General features: G+C 31.4%; 1 protein-coding gene across 1 annotated transcript; it reads left to right on the top strand.

Annotated features, from left to right (window-relative positions):
* The first annotated feature begins 217 nt into the window (after positions 1-217).
* Positions 218-10744, top strand: LOC141456580 (uncharacterized). Its single transcript, XM_074132733.1, has 3 exons — positions 218-359; positions 1862-9634; positions 10472-10744. The coding sequence occupies exon 2, from the start codon at positions 1941-1943 to the stop codon at positions 8706-8708; it is 6768 nt and encodes a 2255-aa protein (XP_073988834.1). The 5' UTR covers positions 218-359; positions 1862-1940; the 3' UTR covers positions 8709-9634; positions 10472-10744.
* The last annotated feature ends 2796 nt before the right edge of the window (positions 10745-13540 follow it).

Genomic DNA, 13540 nt, shown 5'->3' with positions numbered 1-13540 from the left:
GCACCCCACAGTAACGACATACTTCCACATTTTTTTTTTAAACAATATTTACAACTAATCCCTAACTAAATTATTAATAACATAATATATTCTACGACTTTAATTTTTTACTTGAATGTGAAAGCAATAAAAATGGTTTTTAATAAAAAGAAAGGTACTAGTAGCGTGATTTCCCTCTCTTTTATTGTTTGGACACACTGTATAGAATTGATTGAAGTAAAGATATAACCTGACCTAGTTCAAACGTCTTTTAACAATTGTTGAAATAAGTGCTAGCAATTTTTGTAATTTTATTACTTATTAGAAAACTTTGTTGAAGATATAGTTTACACAGATATTCACACGTCCTTGCTAATTTTGTAAGTATATGTTTTGAAATTATTTAGTTAAATATTAATAATTTTAAAATTAGCCGACTTAAGAGGTTTTTAGTACGATTGATTATTCTTTATTTGCTGATGCCTCGTCAAAAAGAGAGCATAGTTCTGATTGATTTTAAGATTCAAACAACTTCTTGTTTCGATAAGTTATTATGTTGCCTAGATCAAGTAATATTTCTTGGATTGCTTTCGTAGCTAGATCAAAAGAAAGTAATTATCTGCTTGTTGAAGATTTGTGATGCACATCTTCTAATTAACGTTTTATTTATTTATCTTTTTTTGGATTTTTTTTTTTTTTAATAACTTGCAACATTATGTTTGCCTGCTAGTGGTGAGGAAAGTTTTCCGATAGTTTTAAATTTTTGACACAAATCATATTAGTTGATAATCAACTTGCAATGAAGGTTAGAACGTAAATTTGCATTGAAACCTTTTTTTATTGTTTGTATTTATTGTATATATTATTTATCTCCTCCAAAAGTACCAACTTAATTAAATGTTGTTCATTTTTAGGTACTTTCTAGAAAACATACATTAAATATACAGATTTTATTGGAAATAGTCTTTAAAAAAATTATTAAAAAATGAATATGAAGAGGGTGCTAGGTAGGCTTGCCTCAATTTTACTTTTTTTACTGCACGAAAATCGCAAGAAGCAGGCATATTATAATTCTGTTAGGTAACCCCAACTGTTACTTAGCAAATGAAATCTCTCAACTGGAAGGTTCCTGGTACACTACTTAACTGAAAGGATTTCCCTCTTTTTCTGTTTTGTTTTCTCGCTTCTTTAGAAAAATTCATGTACTCATGTAGATTAACAATGTTTATTTGAACATTTACCAACACGTAGGCAATGTCGAGAAAGATCTGACACGCGGCATACTTCAAAAGTATTATTTGGTTGCAGTGAACATACTTAACGCTGAATAAACTCTTTTTTTACACAATTTCTAAACATTTGCGTTAAGAAAAGAAGTCGGGGTTCATATTATTTATTTTAAACAGCTAACTTTCCTAACTTTTTAGCTAGTCTTTGAATAGTCGCTTATATCAATGATGGATTACATTCTATGCAGAACTTATTTTACTATTTGGAAATAGCTTCTTTTATTTTCATTACTGACAAGTTCAATAAACTTGGTCTTTTCTCTGTCACTGTACCTCATTCTCGTTTTTATGAATTGCAGATTTTTTATTCACATTGTAATTTTCCTCTAGGGTTTTTAATGATTTTTGTAAGTCACAAATCTGTTTTACCCCATAACGCTTATTAAGTTTGGAATACTAAAAATTGCTATTCCCCCATAACTGTTTGTTGTGTAGACAATTAATGTTCTAAAAGTTACTTTTTTGTTCATACATGAAATTATAATATTCCCAATATTACTTCTATATAGAGGTTTTATAATTTTTATTGTATCTAGCAAAATTTACTTTTCTTTGTGAACCTAAGAATTAATTTTGTTCGTTTTTGTTTTCAGAGTATAAGAAAAAAAATACGTTAAGTATATATATTTTATACTAATTATTAATCATTTATTATTATACTTATTTACAATAATGCCTTCTAAATACCGAAATAGAAAGCAAATAATTAAAAATTTAGTAACGGGTATTAGACAGACAATTGACAGCACTGCTGAGCTCGAAAACACTATTGTGACGCTCGCCACAACTAAGCAACAACGGTACTACGCTAAAAATCGCGAGGGAATCGTACGAAAACAGAGTCAGTATAATTTAAGACAAAAATTAGAAATAAAAGAAAAACAGAGGCTGTATGATTTAGCTCATAAAGATGATAAAAAAAAGAAACAGAGAGAGTATGATTCATCTCATAAAGAGGAAGTACAGAAGAAACAGAGTGAATATAATTTAGCTCATAAAGAAGAAATAAAGAAAAAACAGAGTGGGTATAATTTAGCTCATAAAGAAGAAATAAAGGAACAACAAAGAATATATAATGTTGCCCATAAAGTTGGTATAGCTAGGAAACAAAAAATAAAAGACAGAACAAACAGCAAGAAAAAAATTAAAACACAAAAAGAATATAATGAAATGAAAAGAATCAAAGTCAACTCTAGACAAAAAGAGTATGATAAAAAGAATCGGGCTGTTATTAATTTGAAAAAAAATATTCGGTACTTTTTGACTCGTCAAAACGTAAATAAACCCTCAGCTTCATTCGCAACTTTATTAAAAAAACGGATGCAGACGCGAAAGAAAATAAATACATTTCAAGCCGAATGCGCGCTAATAAACAAATTGTTTGTAACATTAAAACGGAATCGTAAGTTTAATAAACATCGGAGTGTAAGAAATAAAACCAAACGCACCGAGTTTTATTACCTGATAAAACATTGTAGTCATTTAGTCGGAATCGCTCGCTCTTTCTTCAGGTATCTAAATAAAAAATTAAAAGCCGTTGTTGACGAGGCCGCTAATAAGTTTGAAATAAATAAAATTAAAACTCTAACCCCTAAAAATATCGTAAAAGTTTTCGGCGGTAAACAAAAACACACTATACATTCTGAACCGTATTTCTACGAAACTTCTTACAGCGTAATTCCTCCCGGACATATATTACTCGCTGATAATCAGAACGTTTTCGTGAACGGACACAATTTTAAAAAGTACATTACTAAAGGTGATAATATTGTAGAATGGCCTTGCGGTATCACATGTAAATTTTCAAAACCAAGTATGAGCACTATTTTAAATAAATTAGTAGAATTTGTAAAAAGCAATATGAATGCAATGTCAATCAAAAAGCTTGCGAACACATGTAAATACAGACATCTCAATAAAAAAGGACACACCATTCACTGCGCTTCACACAATAGCATTTTCAAATGCAGTACACTTTTACAGCTTCTATCGGAATTATCGGTACATTACACCGCGTTTAGGAACATTAAAAGACAGATTTACACTATGCGTAATCTTTGTTTCAAAATTAATCGTGTAACATCGTGTATAAATAAAGCGAATAATGTCGAATCTATTTTACAGTCGGTTAATGATTTAAAAAAGTTCCTCGGGAATCTTAAAATCGACACCAACAAATTTAAAAAATATGTACCTTCCACTAGTTGCGACACTAACGAAATATACATTTTGAATAAATATAAGAAAAACTTGTCTTCGTTAAAAAGTAAAGTAACTTCTTTTCCGGAAAAATTCTGCGCTTGTTGCGATATGTTAATTTACGATGAGGAGCTAAAAGATTTCATTAATTTTCAGTATAATAACAAATCATGGCGGGCTATAATTGATTATGTTAATAAAAAGTATGATAATATTCACCGTGACGGTCTTAAAATTTGTACATACTGTGCTCGAAAATTGAATCAAAATTGTATTCCCGGACGCGCCGCGTACAACTGTTTAGAAGTAGATCCCGTGCCAGAAGAAGTTGGTAAGCTGAATATTTTCGAAACGATGCTGACCCAATTAGTTAAATCGTTTCAATGTGTTATTCGTCTCCAGCCGAAGAAAGGGAAAATTGCGGTCAGTGAAAAACTTAAAGGGTTAAAGGGTCGCGTCACTTATTTACCCCTCCCTTTGCAGAAAAACGTGGACCTTCTTCCGAACGAACTGCCCCAAAATCATGAAGTGGTTGTACTGGTTAATGGCGTACCTACACAAAACCGAGTCATATGGCAAGATTTAGTGAGCGCGAATAAAATTTACAAAGCGATTGCCGCTTTAAAAGAAATTAACCCGTTATACGCGAACGTAAATCTAAATGTAAAATTGTTACCGAATATTAACGGAAATATAGATAATAAATGTACTTTTAAGGATGTATCCGGGGCTTCCATAAAGAAAGTAGACAGTACAACTTTTTACAAAACCGGATTTTATACTTTTCACTCCCTTCATCCGATAAATATGAACGCTGTTGAATCGAGCGAAATCGAATCTTATCAAATGCAACAAATGAAGGGAGAGTACGTGTCGGTTTTCGATAAAAATTTAGATTACCTAACATTTCCTCATCTATTTCCTAAAGGCAGGTTCGGAAAATTTGATGTAAATAGAAATATTCCTCTGTCGGACGCTGAGTACCGTAAAACGCGAATATTAAATAAAGACGGGCGGTTTCGGCGGGATCCTTGTTATTTATTTCACTTGTTAAACGATAGTGAATTTAAATACCTAGGCGGGGCGATTGCTCACTTGTTAAACGTTCGCGCTTACAAACCGTACACGGTGAATGATATTTTGACCAAAGTTTCCGTTAACGATGAATTATTAGAACAACAATTAATCAATCTATTTAGTTCGTTGCGAGGTACTAAAGAGTATTGGCAACGTCGACGTCAAGAACTCAATGCCATGACACGCGATTTTGGGGCGCCGACTTTTTTTGTAACATTGTCGTGTGCAGAATATGATCATTCCGAATTATTGCAGTACCTTGTCAAAATTAATAAAGACGTACCTAACGTGGAGAAAATGTCCGCCGGGGAGTTATGTGCATTAGATCCGACTAGCGTATGCAGATATTATCACCGTCTCATCCGAAATATGTTCAAGTTCCTAATAAACGATAAAATAAATCCGGTATTAGGTTTCGTGGAACACTATTTTTGGCGCGTAGAATATCAAGAAAGGGGGGCGCCGCATTACCACATGTTATTGTGGATTCGGGATAGTCCGGAAATTAATAACGATTGCTTTAAAAAGGTTGCCGATTTTATTAACACATATATTTGTGCTCGGTTACCGGATCCTTTAGAGTCACCTGTCTTGCACTCGTTTGTCCGGAAATATCAATTGCATAAGTGTAACTCGTACTGTCAACGTAAATATCGCGTTAATCAAAAAATGTATACTAAATGTCGGTTTGGATTTCCGCGTAAAGTTACCGACGAATTGATAATTAATGACATAATTTCCACAATCGCGTCTAGAGTTAAAGGTTTCGGTCCGAAACGTGTTTATGACTTGCCCAGACAGAGAAGTGAGGTACGCATTAACGACTACAACCCTGTCCTTTTATTAGCTTCCGGCGGGTTTAACGTTGACGTGCAATTTGTTAAAGACGGAGATTTGAGATTAGTTATTTACGTAACTAGTTATATATCGAAAAATGAAAAAACGGAATTAGAAGATTTGTGGGCTGATATATGTAAAGAATCGAATAAAAAAGCGTTGTGGAGTTTAGGATTAAAAAAATTAACGCATCGGCAGATCGGGTTATACGAAACAGTGGATCGGTTACTCGGGCATCATTTGTACGGTAAATCGGAAGATATGAGATATGTCAGCACCACGTTTCGCGAGAATAGAAAACGATGTTTAAAACCGTATAACCAACTACAAAATATGCCGGCTAATTCCACGGAAGTATATTTGAAGTCATGGCTAGACGACTACTATCCGAATCGACCCGACGATCTAGAAAATTTAAACTTATACGACTTCTGTCGTTATTACGATCTTTCCCGCGATCAATTAGAAGCCGTAAACCGAATAAAATTAAAAAATAATGTTATTTTAAGAAAGCGCGGCAAACCTTACGTGATTCAACATCCGATGTACAAAACGTTAAATACAGAACAAGACCGAAATAAATATTATCATTCCCTTTTACTTCTTTTTAAACCGTGGCGAAATGAATCGGATATTTTAAAAGGTTTTCGGACGTACCAAGAAGCGTTTGACCATTATTCCGCGGAATTAAAACAGGCCATGACTTATCACGATAAATTAATTATGATTGAAGAAGGAATCAAAGAACTTCAGAGTAAAATTGCGGAATTCAAAGAAGAGAATTTCATTAATTTAGAAGAGGATAATATTATCCGAGAAGTGCAGGATGCAGACGTGGCGATGTTGGAAGTTTGCGCGGCGATGTATACCAGTATTGACGATCGCGATAATAAATTTAATTTAAACGAAGATCAAAGCCGGATTTTTAATAAAATAACTCAGACACTTATCGACCAAAGTAATAATAAATGCAATAGTCAAATAAAATTATTCGTTTCTGGTGTAGGCGGTACGGGTAAATCGTACCTCTTAAAAGCGTTAAAAGTTTGGATTAACAATACATTTCCGCCTAAGAAAGACACTGTTTCAGTGGCTATAACGGCTCCGACCGGCCTGGCTGCATATAATGTAAATGGCGTCACCATTTACCGGCTTTTGTCGCTCCCGGTTGAGCACCAACAAACCGCCGAATATAATAAATTAAACGTTGAAAGTTGTCGGGCGATTAGGCACGTACTTAAAGATATGAAATTATTGATAATCGATGAAATTAGTTTAGTTTCGAGTCTCGTTTTTGCTTATATTCATCTTCGGTTGACGGAAATTGCCAAAAATAATGAACCTTTCGGTAATTTTAATATCTTACTTTTCGGAGATTTGTTACAATTGCAGCCCGTTAAAGGTAATCAAGTTTTTAAAAAGTTAACCCGCATCGAATGTAAATCCAAACTCGGATCCATCGGTTCAGTTGATCTTTGGTCGATGTTCGAATATGACGAATTAAAAATTAACGTAAGACAAAAAAATGATAAAAGCGGATTTATAAATACCTTGCTCAATATTCGGTCGGGTAATATCTGCGAAGAAGACATCTCACTATTAAACTCACGTGTTCTGCCAAATAACGATTTAAATAATGTAATTCAAAGCTATAAAGAATTAGTCGATTCCGGTAAAAATCCGTTATGTCTTTTCGCGACTAAAGCTCAATGTATAACTTTTAATAAACTTTATTCTGATAAATTCGCGAAAGAAATAGTTACAATTGATAGTATCGATGAAATTGATTATAATTCCAAATTGTCAAATAAAAAAATAAAAGATTTGAACTTGTTAATTTCTAAAATTTCGGAAGACGTCTCTCGCACAGCTAATTTATCTAAAACTATAAATTTATTTGTGGGCGCTAAAATAATGATTAAAAGAAACATTGATATTGCTAACGGAATTGTAAACGGAACAATTGGTGTAGTGGAACGGTTTGTTTATAAAGGAAAATTCGTTGAATCATTAATTGTCGTCGTAAATAATAAACCCTTTACTTTAGAAAGGGTACAAGCGCGATTTCAATTAATAAAAAATATTTACGTGCACAGGAAACAATTTCCGGTGTCTCTTTCGTACGCGGTAACCATCCACAAATCTCAAGGCTTAACCTTGGATTGTTTGTTCACGAGTTTAGGTAAAGAAGTGTTTGCACCGGGCATGCACTATGTAGCTCTCTCGCGGGTCACTAATTTAAACGGTTTGTATTTAATTGATTTCGATTCGTCAAAAATAAAAGCAGATACGGACGCGATAAATGAATACCGTCGTTTAAATAAAATGATCCAATCACCATGTTTGCATACTGCGAATAATAATATTTGCGTTTCCCCCACCATCAAGTTAACAAAAACAAAATGCCTTCCTCAATCATATGATAATCGCGAAATTTGTTCGAAAACGGAAATATTTGGCTTAACCAACTCTGACGGCGTTTCATGTTACGCGAATGTTGTTGCACAGTGTTTGATTAATATAGATCTCGTTAAATTTAACCTAAAAAATAACCTGTCCAATAATATAAAAATAAGATTTCCGGATCCAAAAACTCGCGAGAACTACCAAACAGTGAGCGTAACTTGCGAATTATTAAATATTTTAACAACCGGAATAACTCTTGGTACTAACAAATCAAATACTAAACGACTCCGCGAATTAATTGCTCACGATAGCGACATAAACTTCAACGCTAATATTCAGCAAGACGCGCAAGAATTTCTATCGTTCGTAATAAACGCTTTAGTTACAGAAAATAACATTCCGAGCAAGTTATTTGATTGTACAGTTAAATTCGTTCGAAAATGTTTCAATTGCAATAGTTATTGGGATGACGTTCCCTCTAATCCTGAAGTAATGTACTTCCTAGAATTCGGGGTTGTCCAAAATAACGAGCCGGTTAGTTTTCAAACGTTATTGGACTATAAATTATCGGATATCACGTGTTCAGAATGCGGTGAAAATAAAATTTATATTCGAAGTAAATTAAATTCGGTATCGGATTATCTCATTGTAATATTAAAGCGTTATCAAGAAAATCGTGTTTTAAATGAAATCCGTTCTTTCGATGAAAATAATGTTAAAATTGACGGTTTTAATTTCTCACTGGCGTCCGTGATTTATCACTACGGTTCGGGCCTTAATTCCGGTCACTATGTTTGCGCGATAAAAAGTCAAAATAATTCGTGGACTTTGCTAAATGACGAGATTATTAATTATAATTTTAAATTTAATCCGGGATTGAAAGACGCGTACATTTTAATGTTAAAAACAAAAACAATGTGAAAACAAAAACAAACCCGATGTATTTTAAATTTAAAATCTTTAATTTCGGTCGTTAGAGAGCCAGCAGGTAACGGACATTTGGACTGACTGCATGTGATTTTTATTTAATGATATTATTAATCTGTTTGTGCATGTTTCTGTTAAAAAAATCATTGATATAAAATTTGTTTTTCGCAATGAATCTTTTTGTCCCGAAATATTTTTTTTCATCGATGTGAATGAAAATACATTAATGTTATTTTGTTTTATTGTAAGAAATGGTCCATCCTTTTCAAAGAAGAAATATATTTCATTGTAATTTACATTTATATTTGCGATTAAAACAAATTCTATGTCATATTCAACGATATTTATAAGTTAATTTCTTCATTTTATTAATTTGCATATTTTGAACAATTTTAGTCTATATTTATAAATTTTTGAAATTCTACGTACCTATAGATGAATCTTTCACAGCTGATGACTATAAACATTAAATTAAAAAGTTCTTGTTCAACTTCTTTTCCGATTTTTTTAAATCTTACGCTCGTTTTTTGTTTTTTTTTAATAATGCAGAAAAGTTTAAATTGCCCAACCAAAATTAATTTTCTGTTTGATGCAGTTGTCAGAAGGATTACATACCTAATTCAGAGGAAGCTAAATACATATTGTTTAATAAATACTCCTCACTGTGAATGGTTTGTTCTATATAATTATTTTTTTTACATCAATTGTACTTTTTTGTTATGTGTGACTAAAACTAACTGACGGACTAAGTCCGCCGAAGCCGGTCCCAAGCCCAGGTTGTAAAAGGATGAGGGGTCCGTTACATTATGTTGCAGATTAAAGGCAAACTGTACGCAGAGAGATCTTATTCAGAGATGTCTATGAAGTTTAAATATTGTTCGCCATAGGACTATGAAACTATAATTAACACTTTCTAAAAGGTACAAAAATCTCCTTAACAAAAACTTACAGTTTAAAAAGTTAAGTATAAGGGTTGATTAAACGACAAAAGGTACACAAATCAGCAAGTACCTATCATTTCAATCATACTACAGCTCGTATAATTTCAGCCATTTAGAAACATTTTCTAAAAGCTTATTTTATTTAAATTGGTTTCTAATTTTTCGCGATTTTTATAAAAGATTTCTCTTACTATTAAGTTTTCCGAGAACATTCCCCTGTGAACAGTGTCTTAATGTATCCTTACAGAAGATATTAGAAAAAGAATCCATTGTACTTTCGAAACAATTGATATCATTTAAGTATAACTTTACTGCATTAAATTTTCATTAATATTTTTTACATTCTATTACACGTCACAGACCCTTATGCTGGCCAAATTTTATCAATAAAATATTTTCTGCTAATATAAAAATGCAGTTTATATTACGGCTTAATAAATGTTAGTAAACAGGCATTTTAATTTAACTCCGTTCCCAATTATTTTTGTTTTATCTTTACTACGCTCTTTATTTTGAATAATCATCACTCGACCTGGCAAACCCTACTCAAATCACACGCACAATGAAATAGAAAAAGATAAAGCTAGAGTTTTTCTATAACTGTTAAAAATTGAATCACGGAGTTAAAAGGAATTCCACTCTTGAATGGCTAATAGCCAATATATACCTATTTGTAATAATAATCCATTCTAAATTATAAACAAATGAAGTCCCTTTAATTAAATACTTATATAGAATTTTAATAATCAAATAATTAGTAAAAGTAACAGTAATGTCCTGATCTAAAAATATACGTTATCTTAATCCATTTTACAGAGGAATCAAAAAGCTGTAGAAGGAGTGACAGGAGAGTAGACGGATAATAGGCAGACCTAAAAGGAGGGGAACTGAAGGAGCATCTCAGAAAGCTGGGAATCAGGCAATGGAAAAAAAGTTCTGGACAAAAATGCTTTGAGAACCATTACTGTGGAGATTAACGTCCTATGCAGACTGTTGCACTAAAAAACAAATAAGAAAATTCATATGTATAATCAGATGAGGACAGATTTAAAGGAAGCTGTATACATTAATATATTGTATTACTATAAATATTTGTAATTAATTAACTCTTATTTTTAATTAACATTTGACCATTTGGTACAGTATAGTGCCAATCCGTTTAATCAAAGGATGAACTTAAACCGACGATGTATAATTTCCTAAATTGCACTTAAATATAAACAAGTAAAAGTAATAATAACAATAATTGCGTAAATATATGTTGGTAAGGTGAATTTTCTTAAAAACGTTTTATGATTTTTTGAATTGTTTAATAGAATAGCGTCTCATTAAAAACCTATGCATTAATCGTTTAATAACTCCTATTACAATCAATATGAGCTAGAGGGGTGCTACTCTTCCCTGAGCAAAAATATTTTATTGATAAAATTTGGCCAGCATAAGGGTCTGTGACGTGTAATAGAATGTAAAAAATATTAATGAAAATTTAATGCAGTAAAGTTATACTTAAATGATATCAATTGTTTCGAAAGTACAATGGATTCTTTTTCTAATATCTTCTGTAAGGATACATTAAGACACTGTTCACAGGGGAATGTTCTCGGAAAACTTAATAGTAAGAGAAATCTTTTATAAAAATCGCGAAAAATTAGAAACCAATTTAAATAAAATAAGCTTTTAGAAAATGTTTCTAAATGGCTGAAATTATACGAGCTGTAGTATGATTGAAATGATAGGTACTTGCTGATTTGTGTACCTTTTGTCGTTTAATCAACCCTTATACTTAACTTTTTAAACTGTAAGTTTTTGTTAAGGATTATCGGATATAACTTGTTCAGAATGCGGGGAAAATAAGATTTATATTAAAAGTAAATTAAATTCGGTATCGGATTATCTAATAGTAATATTAAAGCGTTACCAAGGAAATCGTGTTTTAAATGAAATCCACTCTTTCGATGAAAATAATGTAAAAATTGACGGTTTTAATTTCACACTGGCGTCCGTGATTTACCATTACGGTTCGGGCCTTAATTCTGGCCACTATGTTTGCGCGTTAAAAAGTCATAATAATTCGTGGACTTTGTTAAATGACGAAATTATTAATTATAATTTTAAATTTAATCCGGGATTAAAAGACGCGTACATTTTATTTTTAAAAACAAAAACAATGTGAAAACTGAAACGAAACCGATATATTTTTATTTTAAAATATTTCATTTCGGTCGTTAGAGAGCCAGCAGGTAACGGACATTAGGACTGACTGCATGTGATTTCTATTTCATGATAATATTAATTAATTTGTTTGCGTATGTTTCTCTTTTAAAAAAATATATCATTGAAATAGAATTTGTTTTTCGCAATGAATCTTTATTTTTGTCCCGATATATTTTTTTTTCAACACCGTGGATGAAAATTCATTAATGTTATTTTGTTTTCTGGTAAGAAATAGTCCAACCTATTCAAAGAAGTATATTTCATTGGAATTTATATTTATATTTGCGATTAAAACAAATTCTATGTCATATTCAACGATATTTTTAAGTTAATTTCTTTATTTATTTATTTGCATGTTTTGAACAATTTACTCTATAATTATAAATTTTTGAAATTCTACGTAGCTATAGATGAATCTTTCACAGATGAGTACTATAAACGTTAAATTAAAAAGTTCTCGTTCAACTTCTTTACCGATTTTTTGAAATCTTACGCTCTTTTTTTGTTTTTGTTTAATAATGAAGAAAAGTTTAAATTAACCAACCAAAATTAATTTTCTGTTTGATGCAGTTATAAGAAGAATTGCGTACCTAATTCACAGCAAACTATGTACATAAATAAATAATCGTCTCTGTGAAAGGTTTGTTGTATATAATTATTTTATTAAATCAATTGTACTTTTTTGTTATTTTGTGTGACTAAAACTAACTGACGGACTAAATCCGCCGAAGCCGGTCCCAAGCCCCGGTTGTAAAAGGATGAGGGGTCCGTCTAATTATGTTGCAGATATAAAGGCAAACTGTACGCAGAGAGATCACATTCAGAGATGTCTATGAAGTTTAAATATTGTTCGTCATAGGACTATGAAACTATAATTAAAACTATCTAAAAGGTACAAAAATCTCCTTAACAAAAACTTACCAGTTTAAAAAGTTAAGTATAAGGGTTGATTAAACGCCAAAAGGTACACAAATCAGCAAGTGCCTATCATTTCAATCATACTACAGCTCGTAATAATTTCAGCCATTTAGAAACGTTTTCAAAAAGCTTACTTTATTTAAATTTGTTTCTAATTTTTCGCCATTTTTATAAAAGATTTCTCTTACTATTAAGTTTTCCGAGAACATTCCCCTGTGAACAGTGTCTTAATGTATCCTTACAGAAGATATTAAAAAAATAATCCATTGTAAATTTTGTTACAATTGATATCATTTAAGTATAACTTTACTGCATTAAATTTTCATTAATATTTTTTACATTTTATTACACGTCACAGACCCTTATGCTGGCCATTTTTTTATCAATAAAATATTTTCTGCTAATATAAAAATGCAGTTTACATTACGGCTTAATAAATGTTAGTAAACAGGCATTTTAATTTAACTCTGTTCCAAATTATTTTTGTTTTATGTTTACTATGCTCTTTATTTTGAATAATCATCACTCGACCTGGGAAACCCTACTCAAATCACACGCACAATGAAATAGAAAAAGATAAAGCTAAAGTTTTTCTATCACTGTTAAAATTTGAATCACGGAGTTAAAAGGAATTTCACTCTTCAATGGCTAATAGCCAATAAATAAATACCTATTTGTAATAATAATTCATTTCTAAATAATAAACAAGTGAAGTCCCTTTAATTAAATACTTGTATAGAATTTTGATAATCA

This window comes from Rhodnius prolixus, unplaced genomic scaffold (assembly GCF_049639745.1).
Source record: "Rhodnius prolixus isolate KJV_2025 unplaced genomic scaffold, Rpr scaffold_4, whole genome shotgun sequence".
NCBI classification, from domain to species: Eukaryota; Metazoa; Arthropoda; class Insecta; order Hemiptera; family Reduviidae; genus Rhodnius; species Rhodnius prolixus.
Note: the sequence above shows the minus strand (reverse complement) of the source record. Positions and strands in the feature narration are given on the sequence as shown.